We start from the raw sequence: 18,607 nt of genomic DNA, 5'->3' as shown, positions 1-18,607 counted from the left end.
ACGGGTTTAGACACAACGCGCTCTCGCCCAGGAGCAGAGGCAGTGGAAAGGCAGTGCAAACGAGGTCTCCCTACACACTTGACTGCTTGATCAGGCTGGCGCCCTGGGTCTCCACGAGCGTGGGTTGAGAAGGCCAGATCAGAAGCGTGCTACACTCAGCACATGGTCTGCCGATGACAGCCCAGAGGATCTCTTGAGAGACACACGAGGGTTGATTTCAGGGTCGCAATCCCAGCTACTCAAAAGACAGACAGGTGGTATTCTCACGGGTTGTAGGCCAGCCTGGGCAATTTAGGAAGACCCTGTTTAAAAATATTTAGGACTGGAGGTGCAGCTAGGTGGTACAGCACTGCCGGGTTCCACTTCAGGTGTGTGTGGGGTGACTGAAAGAAACAGAGGCCCCGGCCTGCCCTGCTCTGCCCTCGTGGCTGCACCTAGGCGCAGAACATGTTGTCACCCGCTCCCTAATAGATTTTTAAGGAAGGGGGGCGGAATCCGGGGCCTTTCGGGCGGCCACGGCGCCGCCCATGGTCGGCTTGCATGGGTGGTGCGGGGAAGGAGGCGTGAAGGACCGCGGAGCGCGCCCGATGACCGCTACCGTGGGGATCTGGGTGGGTCGAGGGCAGTAACGGAAAGAGCTGGCGAGGCCTCTAAAGGGCTGGGTTCTGGAGAACGTGACAAAAGCTGCTGGCGGGGGCCAGCCGCCTGGTCCCCATACCCTACAAGGCGCGGCAGCGCTGCCCGCCCTCCCCGCGGCGTCCGGCACTCCCTTGGCGTCCAGCCCCGGCCCCGAGACCGCCACTCCGCCGCCCACCGCTTAGCCTCGCGCGCCCTCGCGCGGCGGCGTCGGAGCGCGGCCCGGCGCAGCAAGTCCCGCCCCGCCGCCGCATTGGTTCTTGAGCAAAGGCCTAGACACTGCATTGGTCAGCTCTGGAGAGGGACGGCACTCTGGAGACAGTCGCTGGCGCCGATTGGTCAGATTGGGGTGGCGGGGTGGGCACTGCGACCGCCCTCCTGGCTCACTGAGGCCTGGCTGGCGAACAGCGAGGCTGGGATGGCGGCACCGCGGCCCTTCGCGGACTCACACTGCTGCTCACGTCCGGTGGCGGTGCCCGGCGTGCAGCAGACGCTGGAGGAGATGGACTTCGAGAGGGGTGAGGCGGCCGCGCGGCCCCAGAGTCCGCCGGCACGGATGTGGGGCAAAGGACCGAGCCCGGCGCTTCTGGGCCTGGTGCCAAAGGGCAGCAGGGCGACAGGCGCACAGCCCCCGCGCTGCTGGGAACTGCAGACCCCGGCGCGGGCGCGTCCCTGGACACCTGGTCTCGCGTGGAGCCGGGGAGTCCGAGGCATTGGTTTCCGTAACTTTCCCAAGTGGCATGGCAGGGCCTGGCTCCTCACCTGAGAGACTCAGTCGCTCAGGGGTTAGAGGACCAGAGTCTTCTGCTGGGGTATCGTGCCCACCTGGAGGGCATGGAGCGTCAGGCCTGGACCGCGCGGCGAGGGGACTTGGCCCTGCTGAGCCGGCGAGCGCGCCGTGCCGGCGGGTGTAGAAGCTCCTGCCGTGGCAAAGAGCGCGAGGTGGCCATGTCCCCACCTACCGGCCCCAGATGGTCCAGAGATCATGCTGCTAGTAAGGAAGGCTGGGAGCCGAGGTCCCTCTTCTGTTCAGAACCACTGTGCTGCGTGCTGTGTCACCTGGAAGAGGCAGGTTCTGCAGTCATAATAACGTTGTCGCCAGGTGGTGGCTGGGTGCTGCCGCCGCTCATGCATTCATACTTCCCCATTGCCATGCAGTGGCTCCTGCGCCTGCTGCATCCTCCACCTCTCCTGCCGCCACCCGTGCTCCTTCAGCGTTTTCTCCTCTCCACCCAGCAGCGGAGAAACTTTTTGAAAATACTCAACCAGATCATTGCAGTTTCCGTTGCTTTTAGGGTAAATCCAGATTCCGTATAGTGGCCCACAGAGGTCTGGAGCTGATGTCGCCTTCTCCACTTCTCACACTCATCTCAGTTCCCATCCTTGCTTTCCTCCATTCTTGTTTTGGTTTCTCAAAGATGCAAGACCTTTTTCCATGAAGGTCATTGCACTTGCGGTCCCATCTCCTTAGAGTGAACTTCTCCAACATTTAGGCAATCTAGTACTTTGTTTTCACATGGCAGCTCCGTGTCACCTCCTCATAGAGGCCCTCCCAGAACACTTTATTCTAGGGTTCTCAAGAGGGGACAGTTGTACCTCCTGATACATTTTTTGGTTGTTACATGGAAGGGTGCTGTATACATCCTCTGATGCCCACATCAGCTCCCCACCACAAGGAATGTTCCCCACCAGAAGGTCAGTGCTGCTATTGAGAAAGAAAACTTGCACTGTCCAAGGCAGGGCCCTTCCCCTCTAGGTAGCTCTGAAACACCTGTCACCTTGCTCTCCTCAGAGCATTATTGATACCTGACACCATTTTGTTTGCGTATTCATTTGTTTTCTATTTCCCACAATGATAAAATCTTTATCAATTTTGTTGTGTGAATTTTTCCCCCTTCAAATCGTATCTTTTCTCTGGGTTCATTTTTCTTCTTTCAGAAATACTTTTTTTTTTTTTTTTTTTTGTACTGGGGATTGAACCCAGGGGTGTTTAACTACTAAGCCACATCCCCAGCCCTTTAAAAAAAAATAAACATTTTTTAGTTGTAGTTGGACATAATACCTTTATTTTATTTATTTTTATGTGGTGCTGAAGATCTAACCCAGGGCCTCACACCTGCTAGGCAAGCGCTCTATCGCTGAGCCACAACCCCAGCACCCCAGCCCTTTTTTATAGTTTATTTAGAGACGGGGTCTTGCTCAGTTGCTTAGGGCCTGGTTAAGTTACTGAGGCTGGCTTTGAATTTGCAATCCTCCTGTCTCAGCCTCCTGAGCTGCTGGGGTTACAGGTATGTGCCACCATGTGTCGCCAAAAGTACATAGTTAATAGCTGCTTGATAGTGTTTTCAGGGAAGATGCTGTCTGTTCCTTCCCCTACACTTGTGATAGCTTAGCTATGCATAAAATTCAAGGTTGACAGGTTTGGTTTTTTCCCTTAGTCCTTTGGAAATATTATTATTTATCTGTTTGTATCTGCAACAATTGTTAAGTCTACTGTAAATCTGATTGTTGGTCTTTGATGCATGATGATCTTTTCTTTTTGATAACTTTTAAATGTTCTCTGTATTTTTTGTTTCTATTTTAATTTTTATTTTTTGGTATTGGAGATTGAACCCAGGAGCACTCTACCACTGAGCTACATTTCCAGACCTTTTTGTTTATTTATTTACTTTGTGGTGCTGGGATGGGACCCAGGGCCTTGAGCATGCGAGGCAAGCCCTCTACCAACTGAGCTATATTCCCAGGCCCTTTTTATTTTTATGTGGAGACAGGGGCTTACTAAGTTACTTAGGGCCTTACGAAGTTGCTGAGGCTGGCTTTGAACTCCCGGTCTTCCTGCCTCAGCCTCCTGAGTTATTGGGATTACAGGTATGTGCCACCACACTCAACTTAACTTTTTTAAATTGGTGCATTATAAATATACATAATAGTGGGATTCATATGCCACGTTTGTATGTGCACTAATTTGATAAATCTCTGTATATAATATTCTTTTTAAAAAAGTTTCTTTAGTTGATGATGTACCTTTATTTTGTTCCTTTATTTATACATGGTGCTGAGAATCAAACCCAGTGCCTCACACATGCTAGGCAAGTGCTCTACCCCTGAGCCCCAGCCCCAGCCCCATATATAATATTCTTAACTGGGGAATAATGAAGATTTAGGTCCTGTACCTCCAAGTTGCATAGGTCAGGGTATCTGGTTTTGGGGGGGAGTTTCTTCTGCTTTTATTTCTTCATGCATCTATTCAAGTAGTGCCTTTTCTCATTTCCTTTGTTTGTTCCTGTGTTACCTCATCAGAGAGGCCATCCCTACCCACTGCATACAGCCCTTCCCTCTCTTCTTCAGAGCACTTAGCACAACCTGACTTACCAAGTATACAGAATACTATGTATTCAGGTACATACATGATTATATGTATAGTTTATGAACATAGGTGTATAGCAGATTATGCTTCCTATATATAAGGTATATAAACATATATATATATATACATATATACACATATTATTTTCATCTTTCTCCTGTAATTAGAGTGTAATTACTCTGTAGTATCATGCATGCCTGTAATCTCATTGACTCCAGAGGCTGAGGCAGGAGGATTTCATGTTCCAGGCTAACCTGGGCAATATAATGAAGCCCTGTTTAAAAAGGGCTGGGGGTATAGCTCAGTAGTAGAGCACCCCTGAGTTCAATCTCCAGTACCACCACCAAAGAAAAAAGAAGAAAGAAAAGTTCCATAAAGCCAAACATTGTGTGTAGGAGGGATTAGGGTTATTTTGTCAGCTGACCCGTAGTGCCTACAACAGTACTTGTGCATAGTAAGTACAAGTTGAGCATCCCTTATCCCAAATACTTGGGACCAGAAGTGTTGCAGATTTTGAGATTTTTTTTTTTCTGATTTTGGAATATTTGCAAATATTTAAGATATTTTGGGAATGGGATCCAAGTCTAAACACAACATCCACTTATGTTTCTTTCACATAAACTTTATTCACATAGCCCTGAAGGTAATTAAAAAAAAAAATTTATTCTTTTTAGCCTGAAGGTAATTTCATACAATATTCTTATTAGGCCTGTTTTCACTGCAAACCATTATGTGAAATCATGTGTAGAATTTTCCACTTGTGATGTCCTGTTGGCACTCAAAAGTTTCAGGTTTCAACCAGGCACAATGATGTACACCTGTAACCTCAAGAGACTCAAGAGCCTGAGGCAGGAAGATCACAAGTTTGAGGCCAGCCTCAGCAACTTAGCAAGACCCTAAGAAACTTAGCAAAATAAAAATCAAAGGGCTGGGGATGTGGCTGAGTGGTTAAGTGCCTCTGGGTTCAATCCCCAGTACAAAAAAAAAAATAGCGGAAATGCTAAGAAATCCTGTCATGGGCCCTGCTTAGTACCATGGCTGTCTTTCTGCAGGAATCTGGTCGGCAGCCCTGAATGGAGACCTGAACCGAGTGAAGCACTTCATCCAGAAGTCCACAGACCCCAGCCAGCCGGACTCTGCTGGCTACACTGCCCTGGTGAGCCTGGGGAGCACAGGGCCAGAGGAGAGAGGAGGGGAGCGGGTTTACCTTGTATCTTCACTGCCCCAGTGTGGTTAAGTGTCCCCTAGAGGCCAGCCTTCAGTGCTCCTAGGAGGGGGGGACCCTGTAGGAAGTGGCCCTAGGGAAGGAGGTGAGGTCATGGGGGGGTGCCCTTCCTGTCTGTCCTCTCCAGATGCCACAAGGTAAGTGTCTTTACGTGCCTGCACCCACCCCCATGGTGTGCTGACTGCCACCAGCCCAAAAGCAGCAGGCCAGCCAACCAAGGTCCGACACCTCCTCGGCTGAGCCAGAGTATATCTTTTCATTGTCATTGTCATTATTCTTGTTATTACTGTTTTTGTGTTGCCAGGGGTCACACCCAGGGCCTCACACCAATGCTCTACCATTGAGCTCCGCCCCAGGCCAAACTTCCCTTATTAAGCTGATTATCTTTGTCACAGTGATGGAAAGGTGACTGACATTTTATGTTCCCTGTATTTCAGCAAAGCTTCTTGTTTGTTTGTTTTTTGGTACTGGGTATTGAACTTGGGGATACTTAACTACTGAGCATATCTCCAGTTTTCTTTTTGAATTTTTTTTTTTATTTTGAGACAGGGTCTTAAGTCGCTTATAGGGCCTCACTAAATTGCTGAGGCTGGCCTCAAATGTACAATCCTCCTACCTCCGCCTCCCAAGTCACTAGGATTACAGGTGTGCACCACCATGTCTAGCTGCAAAGTTTCTTTTTTAAGCATCATGTGAATCTGGATGTTTTAATTAGTTTAAGAGCTTTACATCAGGTATTTCATTTTATTTTCATGACCATCTTATGAGGTGGGAATGAAAACTGATGCTAGGATGCGCAGTGCCGCAGTCTCTGGCTGGGCACAAATCACGAGTCTCCACACAGCTTGTAGATTCAAACAGCAATTCTTTATTCCCGAACTCACACCGGCCGTCTACAAACACGCTCTGGGGGAATCCACGTTCTCTGCCCAAATCCACTCCGCACGGGCTTCTGTCTCCCAAAATATACTGTCTGACCCTAAGCACTCAAGAGGAACTCAGCAGCAGGATACGCCCTATTCTAAAGGGGGAACACCCTAATCTCCTATTATGCTAAACTGCCCTATTCTAAAGGGGGAACACCCTAATCTCCTATTATGCTAAACTGCCCTGGTCCTTGAGCAAGGTCACCTTTCAGAAGTCCTTCCACAGACAGCATGGGAGTAAGCTGGCAAGGAATTTGTCATACCTACTTGGCTGATGGCTCCCAGCAGCGCAGTAGTAGGTGGTCCCTAAATTGGGCCCCCGTTGCTGCAGAGCCCGTGTCTCCCCCACCACCCTGTCACCTGCCTGGGTCCTGCTGCCTAGCCACGGCCTCTGTCCTTGCAGCACTACGCCAGCCGCAATGGGCACTATGCTGTCTGTCAGTTCCTGCTGGAGAGCGGGGCCAAGTGCGATGCCCAGACCCACGGGGGCGCCACTGCACTGCACCGGGCCAGCTACTGCGGGCACACTGAGGTTGCCCGGCTGCTGCTCGCACATGGGTCCAACCCCCAGCTGGTGGACGACGATGGCATGACCAGTCTTCACAAGGTGCGTCCCTCTGCCACTTGTGGAACTCGCTTTTTCTTATTATAAAGGTTAACGACTTGTTCACTGTAGAAAACATGGGGAACGGGAAAGCGTAGAGGAAATGAAGAGCACCTGAAGCCTCAGTGCGTGCCGACTCCCAAGGATCAGCGCGATTTCCCAGCCTTTTTCCTGTGCACACAACGGACATGGGCCGGGTGCTCAGCTCTCTGTCCTGTGGTGCCCTGAGGGGTGCTTTTCTGACACTCCCCCCTCCCTGCTTGGCAGCCCATTTCAGCTCACAGCCACGGTGGTTCCATTAAACTCCTTTGACCAGAAACGCCTGTTCTTGTGGGGAAGAGCCTGAAGCCAAGGGTCTGCCCCTGGTCTCCGGGTGCCCCCTCCAGGCAGTTCTCGTGTGTCTTGCAGAGGGGTCTCAGCGAGAGGCCCGAGTATGTGAACCCATTCACCTCTTGTCTCCACCCTGGTTTTCCCACCAGAGCAGTGGTTTCCAGAGTCTCATCAAGCCCTGCCCTCTTTGCAGTCTCCAGAAGCTCTCTTCCCAAGCCCAGAGCCAAACTGCCAGGGTGTAATCCCAACCACTCAGGAGGCTGAGGCGGGAGGATCACAAGTTTAAAGCCAGTCTCAGCTACTTCAAGACGTCCTAAGCGTCTTACTGTGACCCTGTCTATAATAAAATACAAAAAGGACTGGGGTTGGGGATTTAGCTCAGTGGCAGAGCACTTGCCTGACATGCGTCAGGCCCCGGGTTCCACCCCCAGCACTGGGGTTGAGTGGGAAGAGCTCAAACTCTAAAGCCAGACCCACCTGGCTTAGGGTCCCAGGCTGCTCTGTGACCTTGGGCAAGTTGCTTAGTTTATATCAGCTTATGTTTCTTCCTCTGTAAAGTGGGATTAACATGGTTCCTGAGGGTCAGTGAAGGCTAAATGAGATCATTAATGTGAATCACTGACCTCTGTTGTCTTTTGGAGGAGGTAGGTTAGATAGCGATGTTTAGAAGAGGGTTTTCTGTCTCAGAAAAGGAGAAATGTGGACAGCCACTCTGAATGACCTTCCGTCCTGGAGCCGAGAGGCTTTGACTGTCACTACATCTCACAGTGACCTAGACATCTCACAGTGACCTTCAGACGTGGTGTGTCACCCCATGGATTAAGCTACCCTCAGCTGCTCCTTTGTGATATCACCCCTTTGCCCTGTTTGGGAAATGCCCCCTGTGTGTCCCTTCTCTTGCTCTGCCTTTGGGTGGGGCCTTCCTAGATGTCAGTCAACCTGCCGACAGCAGACATCAGGAAGCTGGACTCAATCCCCTGAAACTGACCCCTTGCCTCATTTGAATGGCTTCTCCTCAATAAAAGATGTCAGCACTCTCTCTCTCTCTCTCTCTCTCTCTCTCTCTCTCTCTGCGGACCCTTAAGGTCAGAGGAGCCATTACAGAACCCCAAAGAAAAAGGTATCTCCTCTCTTGTGTGGTTATTTCGTGCAGCCCAGTTCCCCTGGAGTGACTCTGAGTGTTTTAGTTGTGAGGAACGCGACACAGAAAGTGGGGCCTGGGCCCCCCGTTTCCCTGCTCATTTCTGTTCCTGGTTAGGGCTGTGTCTATGTTCTCTGCCCAGGCTCCCAGCGCCTGGCTGGAGATGCCTGCAGATTCAAGGTTCTGTTCTTGTTCTTAATGAGCAAGTCTGTCCAAACAAGAGTGGCCTTGGCAAAGGAAGCAAGAAGAATAACAGGCTGGGCACCCCACCAGGCACATACAGGTCCTTGGGTTGGTGGGAATTAGGGACCTCAGCAGCGTCTCCATTTCCAGGCCTTGTAGGAGTGAGAGGAAATGGAGCCAGGCACAGGCCCAAGGAGCCCTTCTGAAACCCCTGTCTCCACAGGCAGCCGAGAAGGGGCACGTGGACATTTGCTGCCTACTGCTGCAGCACAGCCCTGCTCTGAAGGCTGTGCGCGACCGGAAGGCACGGCTGGCCTGCGACCTGCTGCCCTGCAACAGCGACCTGCGTGGCCTGCTGGCCAGCTGAGGCCCCCCTGCATCAGGCCGCCCTTGGAGGGACTCTGACAGCTGTCCAGGCCCCTGCCTTGCCCAGCACCCACGCTGCGGGCAGGAAGCTGTGGCTGAGACCCCGAGAGCCTGTGTGGCCGGGGGAGGTGTGGCTAGAAGTGTGGACGCCTGGACAGAGGAGCATATTCTACGTTGCTGTCACGTGAACGGCCACTCATCTGGAAACAAATAAACTCGTATCCTTACCTCATTCAAAGTGAATTCCAAGAATGAAAGACCTTAATATCAAAACAAAACTAGCTGGGGCTTGCTCGCCTGTGACCTCAGCAACTTGGGGGGCTGGGACATGACAACTTGGAGGGCAGCCTCAGCAACTTGGTAAGACCCTGTCTCAAAAATGAAACCCCCAAAACCAGGTGAACCCTAGAGGAAAACCTGACGAGGTGATGGAGCCACTGGGGATCTTGATGATAGAGCCGCCGAGGGATCTTGGCACAGCCACGTTACCTGTAGGGCTCTAGTTTCCAGGGCTGTGAGGTGAGGATCAGAGGAGAGCATCCTCAGGGTGGCTCTGGGGACTGAGCAGGTGAATCTGGGGGACGCATCTGAGGGCCTGGCACACTGCCACAGCTTACAAGAGTGCCCAGTTCCAAAGCTTTGTCCACACTGGCTTTTATAAAACAATTTCACTAACCCTGGTGATCCAGGGGGTAGGAAGGTTCCTTGGCTCCGTTTGTTTTGCATTGCTAATTACTGGCGAGACTTGCACACCTGTCTCTGAACTGCCTGCCTGTGCCCATTAAAAAAATTTTTTTTTTGGTCGGGGGCGGGCGGATTGAACTCAGGGGTACTTTACCCTGAGCTACACCCCCAGCCCTTTTTTACTTTGAGATAGGGTCTCACTAATTTGCTGAAGCTGGCCTTGAACTTGTGACCCTCCTGCCTCAGCCTCCTGGGTCTTTGGGATTATAGGCAAGCATCACCACAACCAGCTAATTTTTTTTTCTTTATATTCGTAGGAGTTGTTTATATTCTGATATTGACACTGTTTTGCATATATGCCTTTTTTGGGGGGGTGTCCCGGGATTGAACTCAAGGGCACTCAACTAACTGAGCCAGCCTATTTTGTATTTTATTTAGACAGGGTCTCGCTTAGTGCCTCACCGTTGCTGAGGCTGGCTTTGAACTCGAAGTCTTCCTGCCTCAGCCTCCAGAGCCACAAGGATTACAAGTGTACGCCACTGCACCCGGCTTACATTAATTTTTTATTTTCTTTCATATTGTCACTTGTGTTTGTTGGTATCTGTTCATAGGAACTGGTACAGTCACTGTGGATGGCAATTTGGTAAAATCTATTTAAATAAAATGAGCAGGGCCAATAATCTGATTTCTCTGTGCCTACTTAGAGAGATTCCTCCATGGTTAAAAGATGTCTTTCGGGCTGGGGTTGTGGCTCAGTGATAGAGCGCTCACCTTGCATGTGCAAGGCCCTGGGTTTGATCCTCAGCACCACATAAAATAAATAAAAGTTTTAAAAAAAATGTCTGTCTACAGAGGCCTTTTCAGAGAGCCGTGGCGCTGGCCTGCACGTGCAAGGCCCTGGGGTCAGTCCCGGCACTGTAGAGAAAACACAACAACAGCAGCAAACAGCAGCAGGGCATGAGAACCTGGGTGTTCAGGAGAAAGGGTGCTACCCAGGGTGCCCATGGGGCAGGGGCATGTTCATGGAGTGTGGTGTGTGCTGGTGTGTCCACGGCACAGAGTCTCTAGGAACAACAGGACATGAGACACAGAGGAAGGCAGAGGCGTGCATTGAGCCAGCACCATGGCTTCCCTGGGCCACCGAGGCAGGAGGGGCTCATCAGGGGGACTTGGGCTTTACGTTTGGATTTTCTGTAAGGAACAATCTGTTCAAAGTTAGCGCTGGGGATCTTGATGACAGAGCCATTAGTTTCAGAGGGTGGACTGGCTTTCTGCTGAGGACTTCAGGTGAATCCTGTTGGCTCGGACGCCCTGTCCCCTGCTGTCGCAGGAGGTGGAGGCCAAGTGGACTGCAGAGGGCACAGCTGGCATCTGACTTCCTGCCTGCCCTGGCTCTGCCCTGGGAAGCCCTTCCCTCCTCAGACCCTGGAGAGTTTGTCGAAAGAAGACACCCCCAGGCCTCAGAATCGGGTCCTTTAGAAGCTCTGGGTTTCCCCAGTTCCCCCAAGGCCTCTGCAGCCTTGGGACCACAGGGCCTCCTCGGCCACAGCTCCTTCTTCCTGTTTTGGTCACCTCTGATGGTGTGGCTCTGGTTCTGGAGCCTTATTTACCAGCTATCTGGTTTCCTTTCAAAGGTCAAAGCAGAGTTCAGCACAGCTGGGCGAAGGGCACACGTGGCTTCTGAAGGAGATGTAGGACATTTGACCTGGCAGCGGGGTCTCAGGGTCACCTGCTAATTAGAACCTGCAGCCTCAGCCCCTCCTGGCGGTCATCAGTCCTCACGCCATGTCCCAAGAGTGTCCGGTGGGTCCTGCCTGGGGGCATGGAGGACTTCTACCGGGCAGAGGACTGATGACCGCCTCCTGGTGATGGGCTGTCAGCTGAGGTGAGGGAGGGACGGAGAAGGAAGGGTGGCCTTGAGACTGGCAGACTGGGCCACCGTGTGAGACCTGGGTCCCTCTTGGAGAGGCCACAGGGATTCCTGAGGCAGTAGGTCAGCCTCTGCTCCTGTCCCTCCTGAGGTTTTGGGAGGACTCTGGCCTTGCGCGGGGGCAGCTGGGTTGGTGCCCAGGCACCCAGACACAACAGGAGGCTGGGGCTGGGCTCCTCACAAGTGGGCTCTGGACCAGAAGAGTGGGGAACGTCCCCCAGCTCTGGGCTGGGGCCTGGGCTCCCTGGAACGTGGGTGTGGCAGGTGCAGGGCAGTGGCTGTCTAGGAGGTGGCCGACTCAGCTCCTGGCTGCACCTTTTCTTGCCCTCCATGGGCCACAGTCCCAGGCTGATATTTTGGTGAGTGTGACAGCCCTCCAGAGTCATCTGGTCCTGGCACAAGCCTGTCCTCCCCGCCCCCAGGCCTCGGCTCTCTTATAAAAGGGCTGAGCTGCGCGCTCCCCTCACTCGGGGTGTGGAGAGCAGGGGGGACCATGGACTTCGTCAGCATTCAGCAGTTGGTGAGGACGCGGTGGGGTGGGGGGCAGACTGTCCCAGCAGAATGGCACCTGCTGGCTGGAGGGTGGCAGCTCTTCTCATGGTCTGAGGGTCGGGGAGGACAAGGAGGCCTGGGTTCTCTCCTGGTCTCTGCCTGGTTCTCATGCGAGGTGCTGAGGGGCTTCAGGGCAGGACAGGGAGACAGCGGGCAGAGGTTGGGCGATGGTGGACATGAAAACCCTTGAGATTGCTGACGTTTGTTGGGGGTTTTTGTTGGTCGGTTGGTTGGTTGGTTTGATGGTTTGGTCCTGGGATTGAACCTGAGCGATTTACCATTGAGCTACATCTTCAGCCCTTTTCTTCTTAGAAACAGGGTCTTGCTAAGTTGCCCAAACTGGCCTCAAACTTTGAGACCCTCCTGCCTCATCCTGAGTCTTTTTGGTGTTTTGTGACGCCTCACAGTCTAGGCAAGCACCTAGACAGAGCTGCACCCCCAGCCTGAGTTTAGTGAGTTTGCCCTGAACTGGGTGGCAGAACAGGAAGTGCCAGGTGACTGCAGAAGACACAGGGGTAGCGAGGCGTTCCTTTAGTACAAGCACCTTGATGGCCTTTGCTCTGGAAATGTCCAGAGGGTATGGGGGAGGGGGGCTGTGTGAGCTCTAGACAGAGAGAAATGACACTTCAGGATGTCAGTTATAGAGGGTGTGAGGCCCAGAATGGTATGCTGTCCGGCAGGACCGTGGTCAGCCAGTGGCCCCCGCCTGGCATAGCCCCTGCCAGGAGGGGCCTGGAGGGCCCAGGGAAGGTTACATTGGCAGGTGCCTCAGAAGGGCATGTGTTTGTGCTGGCTGGAAGCCCTGAGCTGCTGTCCTGTCACCCTGCCCTTCTCCCCACCCCACGCGCTCCTCAGCGCAACCCAGCTCCCGGCAGCTGGGGTCATCTCCGTGCCCTTGGGAAATGCTGGTCTGAGCCCCTTTTACTGAGGTAGAAACAGCTTCACCAAAGGCAGAGAGCTGAGCCCAGGGGTTTAGAATTTTGGGGTCAGGTGACAATGTAGCACAAGCTGGTAGGAATCTAGGGACAATAGCCCAAGAGGGAAGCTAAGGTGTCATCTGCCCCGGGCTCCTGGACACGGCCCAGGACTATAAATAGAGGTGGCCACATGCCCCAAACCCCTGCAGGCTGCTGAGCAGGACAGGGGAGGCAGCGGCCAGTTGGGCCCTGGCCTCCGCTGCCTGTGGTTGCCACAGTGGGTGTGGAGTTTGACCACAGGGGTCAGAGTTTGCCATGCTCCAGAGCGCCAGGGAGCTTCGGAAAGGAAGGGTCAGGCTGACTCCCAGCTCGGCTGGTCAGGGTCTCCCAGGTCCTGCACCAGGCTTCCTGTGGGTTCCTCCCTTGGGTTTCCCGGGCTGCTCACCCACATCCTGTCCTGCAGGTGAGCGGAGAGAGGGTCGAAGGGAAAACGTTGGGATTTGGGCCTGAAGTTCCTGATCCTGGAGGCTGGCCTACTGACTGGAGGCTGGGACTCCAAGAGGCCGTGGCCCGGGAGAAGCAAAAATTGGAAGAAGAGAAGAGGAGGAAAGTGAGTGCTGTTGGCGGGGTGGCCAGTCCAGGTTGGGCAGTGGGGCAGCAATGGCCTGGGGGCCAGGCTGGTGCTGTCTCTCTGGGCAGAGCAGCCCAGGACCACACCAACCAAGAGGCTGCCCCAGGGCCCCAGCCACAGGCTGATGGCTGGCCTGGCCTCGCCTTCTGCCCACTTCCCACCCCAGCTGGAAAGATTCAACAGCTCCAGACTGAACCTGGAGACCGTGGCTGACTTGGAAAACTTAGTTCAAAGACGGAAAGAAAAGCGACTGAGACTGAGACGCAGAGTCCCCCCCAGGGAACCTGAGCCCGTGGCTAAGGTGAGAAGTCGGGTCTGGGAGGCCACAAGGGCCCGGGGCTCAGGTCCAGAAGCGGAGGCCCCTGTCCTTGGGTGGGGGGTGCTTGGGGAAGAGTAGTACTGGGGCCACCAGGAGCCACGTGGACTCCACGCTGGAGCCGTGTTGGCTTTCTAGGGCAACTGGGGACTCAAGCCATGTAACTTCCTCTGCAGGCTCTGCCCCAGCTCCGGCTGTGGCTCTCTGGCACTCCCTGGCCTGCACACGCAACATCCCTTCCTCAGGTGGTTTCCTCCCCGGGTCCAAATGTCCCTTGTTAAAGGGACACCAATAGCTGGGCACAGTGGCATACCCTTATAATCCCAGTGACTCAGGAGGTTGAGGCAGAATTGTGAGTTCAAAGCCAGCCTGAGCAACTCAGTGAGACCTTGTCTCAAAATAAGAAAACAGCTGAGGATGTGGCTCAGTGAGGATGTGGCACCCCTGGGACCAATAAATAAACAAAGATGGACACCAGCCATACTGGAACAGGGCTACCCTTCACACGAGTCACACTGGAAGGGGCCTCATCTTAGCTAGTTATATCTGCAAGGATCCTGTTTCCAATAAAGTCACATTTATAGGTATAGGGGTGAGGACTTCAGTCTCCCCGTCCCCACCCAGTGCTGGGGCTGGCAGCCAGGGCCTCACGTGTGCTAGGCAAGCGCTCTGCCACTGAGCTTATCACCAGCGCTTTCTATCCTTAGAGACAGGATCTGGCTAAGATGCAGATCGGCCTCAAGCCTGTGACCCTCCCGCCCCAGCCCGAGTAGCTGGGATCGTAGCATGTGCCACCGTGCCAGCAACATGTGAATTTCAGGGGGAGACTGAGGAGAACTACTTGCACAGGGCAATGGTGTACTGGTCCTCAGCGGTCCAGGAATCATTGGTGACACTGTGGTCACGGGTGCCTACGGTCTGGGGAGTGACTTGGTCTTGTCCTTCCCCTCACCCAGTCGCAGCCCCAGGCCCAGCTGGAGCCTGTGGACCTGGAGATGTTCCTGAAGGCAGCTGCTGAGAACCAGGAAGCCCTGATTGACAAGTTCCTGACCGACGGAGGGGACCCCAATGCCCACGACAAGGTGTGCAGTGGGTGAGGGCTTGTGGCACCTGTCCGAGCAGGAGTGTCACACTGTGGTCCCAGCCCTGGCCTGGGACCACAGAGCTTGTCTTCGGGGCATGAACCAGTGGCGTCCTGAGCTGGGAGGGAGAAGCCCTTGCTGATGGCAGGATGGGCGAGTGTTTGGGGACCTCCTCTGAGCAACAGGTGGGTGCTCTGGGTGGCTGCACCCTCCTAACCCCATCTCTGCCCCAGTTGCACCGCACAGCCTTGCACTGGGCCTGTCTGAAGGGTCACCTCCAACTGGTGAGCAAGCTGCTGGCGGCCGGTGCCACCGTGGATGCTCGGGACTTGGTGAGTCCCGGGAGGCTGCTCCTCACTGCCAATGCTCTGCGCAGCGTCCCCGCAGGTCTGAGAGCTTTGGGGCCTCTGTGTTACAGCTGGACAGGACTCCTGTGTTCTGGGCCTGCCGAGGAGGTCACCTGGACATCCTCAAACTGCTGCTTAACCAGGGCGCCCGGGTCAATGCGCGGGACAAGGTGAGGGAGCAAGGGCCTGCTCTGGGTGGCCTGTTAGAGAAGCTAGGAGGCCACCAGGCTAGACGTGGCACTGAGCCCCTCTCCTCCTAGATCTGGAGCACCCCCCTCCACGTGGCCGTGCGCACGGGCCACTCCAACTGCCTGGAGCACCTCATCGAGTGTGGAGCCCTCGTTGACGCCCAGGACAAGGTAGGCACAGCGGCTGGGCAGCCTGCAGCAGACCAGGGGCGCTGTCCCCTCGGTCACAGCCCCTGCCACCCTGCTGAGGGCCCACGGGTGAGGGCACGAGTGGGACCTCCGTCTCTCCACAGGAAGGGGACACAGCGCTCCACGAGGCCGTGCGGCACGGCCACTACAAGGCCATGAAACTGCTGCTGCTCTATGGGGCCAAGCTGGCCGTGCAGAACACGGTGAGTCCCCGCGGGGTGGCGGCCTGCGCCCGGGGCTGGGGGAAAGGGAGGACTGACCTGGTGTCCTTGTCCCTAGGCCTCCCTGACGCCGGTGCAGCTGGCACGAGACTGGCAGCGAGGCATCCGGGAAGCGCTGCAGGCCCATGTGGGGCATCCCCGCACCCGGTGTTGAGGCCCGGGACCTGCGGGTCCCTCACAGCCACCACTCCGTTCCCCTCTCCCTGCATCTGTGCTCTGCGGGCCTCGCCTTCAGTGGCGACCCCCCTCAGGGCTCTGCTTCCTGTCAGAGCTGAGGGGCAGTCAGAGCTCTATAGGCGGAGAGACCCCGGCTTGTGGCAGGGTTGCTGCGTCCCCCACTAGGGCTGGGGCTGAGAAGGACTGAGGCTGAGAAGGACAGAGGCAGAGGACCACAGACAGCTGCGAGCTGCGGTCCAGGCGAGGGCAGGAGGGCAGCGGAGCCTAGGGTGGGGTGGAAGCCAACGGGCCCTGGCCCAGCTACCAGGACTGGGCATCAGGCCTCCTCAGTGTCCACTGTCCCCAGAGCAGGAGCCTGGCTTTTGCCTTCCACCAGGGCCAGTCTCCTGCAGGTGGTGATTCAGATGTGGCCAGCAGCTGCACCCAGGACACAGGAGAGGCCACCGAGCCAGCCCGGCAGGCATCCGGCAGGGTCTCCCGGGGCCTGGGTCCTATCAGCAGCAACCCTGGTAGGGTCCACAGTGGCTCTAGGCACCTCAGGTCTTCTGGACTCTGGAGGCGGGTTCTGGTGGTTTGCAGGGCCCCTCAGCAGGGCGACGCCCCGCAGAGCAGACACCAGCACCCGCCGGGTTGCTCAGAAGCCGAAGGCTGAGGTGCTGGAGCCACAGTCCTGGGGGACCTGTGCCCTCTGCCTCAGGGCCCCCTGGGTCCTGCCTGCGCAGCGCAGCATTGGCGGCTGGCCAGTGGCCCTCCGCATGGGCCAGAGAGCCTGGGCACTGGGGCTTGCTTGTGGCCCACCCAACTCTTGGGGCGGTGGCCCGCAACCCTCATGCCAGAGGCTCTCCCGCCCCTGGTCCTGGAGAGGCCAGACCAGGCCTGCAGCCGCATCCACCCTGCTCATCCCCACAGGAGTGCATGCTGAGGAGCCCTGTGCTCTTCCACGGGACGTGCCAGCGGCTGCATCCCCACCTGCCAGCTGGTGGCCACCAGGGCCCCTTCCCCCAAGCTCCCAGGGCTCTTCCCTCTGGCGGTACGTGTTTCCAAGTTCCCCAGGGTGGGCCTGAGCGCTGGCAGGGCTGGCTCCTTAATGCCAGAAAGCGGGTCCTAGGGAGCCCTGCCCTCAACTGGGAGCCACAGGCTGAGGGAAGGGCTGGGACAATGCCTGGCCTCCTCACAGTCCTGGGTTGACCTCTCAGGGCAGACATTCTGCAGCAGTTATTTTGACTTTAACTTTGGTGGCCTTCTCAGGCCAAGAACAAGACTATGATACTTGTGAAAGGCTGACTAGAGCCCCCCGGGGCCACACCGTTCCACGGGCAGCTCCTGCCCTGTGGTGACAGCCAGCGCACGCCCAGATGCTGGTGCTGTGGGCAGATCAGGCGCTGTAGACCATGGCAATGACAACTCCTCATCTAGAAAATGAGGACACTAAGTGACAGACAAAAATGACTTTTTATACACATCAGTATTTTTTTGTTCATTAAATTGGTTGATGACCTACCGTAGCCTACTTGTCTTTTTTGGGCACCAGGGACTGCCTGGCAGGGCCCCAAGGCCTTGTCAACCTTAGCAGCAAATTCAAGCCTTGTAACAACGCAGGCCTGACATTGAGACAGGCCACCAGGTGCAGAGTGGACTTTGTGTGGGGTCCATGCACATGGGTCTTGCTGTCAGAGCATCTCGGCTCATTGATGGACCGGATCAAAGAGCAGTGGTTCTCAGCCTCAGCTGCTTATTAGAAATCACCAGGGGAGGCTTTAAAAAATCATTAGGTCAGAAACCCTGCATATCAGTAGACGACTGGCTTGTCTATACACACTGGAAATCCCCAGGAGTCTACCTAACCAGATACACCCACCTAGAAGATGAGGGAGTACATCAAAATCTGAGGATACATCAGAAACTTACAAACCCCTATTTCTGCATAACAGCAATGAACTTGTGAATACAAATTAAAAACAGTACCACTGTTTAGAAAAATTAAATACTTGGGTTTAAAGCTAATAAAACATGCAGGGAAAGATGCTGAAATCTCCAAAACAGAAGTTAAATAAATGGAAAAATATACCATGTTCATGGACCAAAAGATACAACACAGTCAAGACGTCAGTTCTCCCCAAGTTGACGTACAGGTTTATCTTGGCAATATTTTTAGATGTAAACAAGGTTATTCTCAAATTCTTAAGAAAAATGTATAACCAAAACAGTTTGAAAAAGAACAAAGTGGGAGGAACAACTAATCTACTGATTTTAAGACTCACTACATAGGGGCTGGAGCTCAGTGCAGAGCACTCGCCTAGCATGTGTGAGGCACTGGGCTCATTCTCAGCACCACATATCAATCAATCAATCAGCTAATTAAAGATACACTGAGAACTAAAAAAAAATATTTGAAAAACCAAGGGACAGACATGGTATTGGCAGAGGGACAGGTATGTAGGGGCTAGGTAGATGCCTTTTCAACAAAGGGTACCAGAACAATTGGTCATCTATAGGCTTAAAAAAAAAAAAAAACAGACAATTTCTGGGGCCTCAGACTAGGTGAAGAATTTTTGACACTAAAATAACACTAAAAGCACAATGCATAAAAAGAAA

General features: G+C 54.2%; 2 protein-coding genes across 2 annotated transcripts; both read left to right on the top strand.

Annotated features, from left to right (window-relative positions):
* Positions 1-1,023: 1,023 nt before the first annotated feature.
* Positions 1,024-9,010, top strand: Ankrd39 (ankyrin repeat domain 39). Its single transcript, XM_076833101.2, has 4 exons — positions 1,024-1,154; positions 5,056-5,159; positions 6,558-6,761; positions 8,636-9,010. Exons 1-4 carry the CDS (start codon positions 1,055-1,057, stop codon positions 8,777-8,779), a joined length of 552 nt encoding a protein of 183 aa, XP_076689216.1. The 5' UTR covers positions 1,024-1,054; the 3' UTR covers positions 8,780-9,010.
* Positions 9,011-11,847: 2,837 nt separating this feature from the next.
* Ankrd23 (ankyrin repeat domain 23) lies at positions 11,848-17,517 on the top strand. Its single transcript, XM_076833955.2, has 9 exons — positions 11,848-11,912; positions 13,325-13,471; positions 13,659-13,793; positions 14,765-14,890; positions 15,124-15,222; positions 15,309-15,407; positions 15,498-15,596; positions 15,719-15,817; positions 15,894-17,517. Exons 1-9 carry the CDS (start codon positions 11,886-11,888, stop codon positions 15,987-15,989), a joined length of 927 nt encoding a protein of 308 aa, XP_076690070.1. The 5' UTR covers positions 11,848-11,885; the 3' UTR covers positions 15,990-17,517.
* Positions 17,518-18,607: the final 1,090 nt, after the last annotated feature.

The sequence above is a fragment of the Callospermophilus lateralis genome, chromosome 14 (genome assembly GCF_048772815.1).
Source record: "Callospermophilus lateralis isolate mCalLat2 chromosome 14, mCalLat2.hap1, whole genome shotgun sequence".
NCBI classification, from domain to species: domain Eukaryota; kingdom Metazoa; phylum Chordata; class Mammalia; order Rodentia; family Sciuridae; genus Callospermophilus; species Callospermophilus lateralis.
This window is presented reverse-complemented; position numbering and strand designations above follow the sequence as displayed.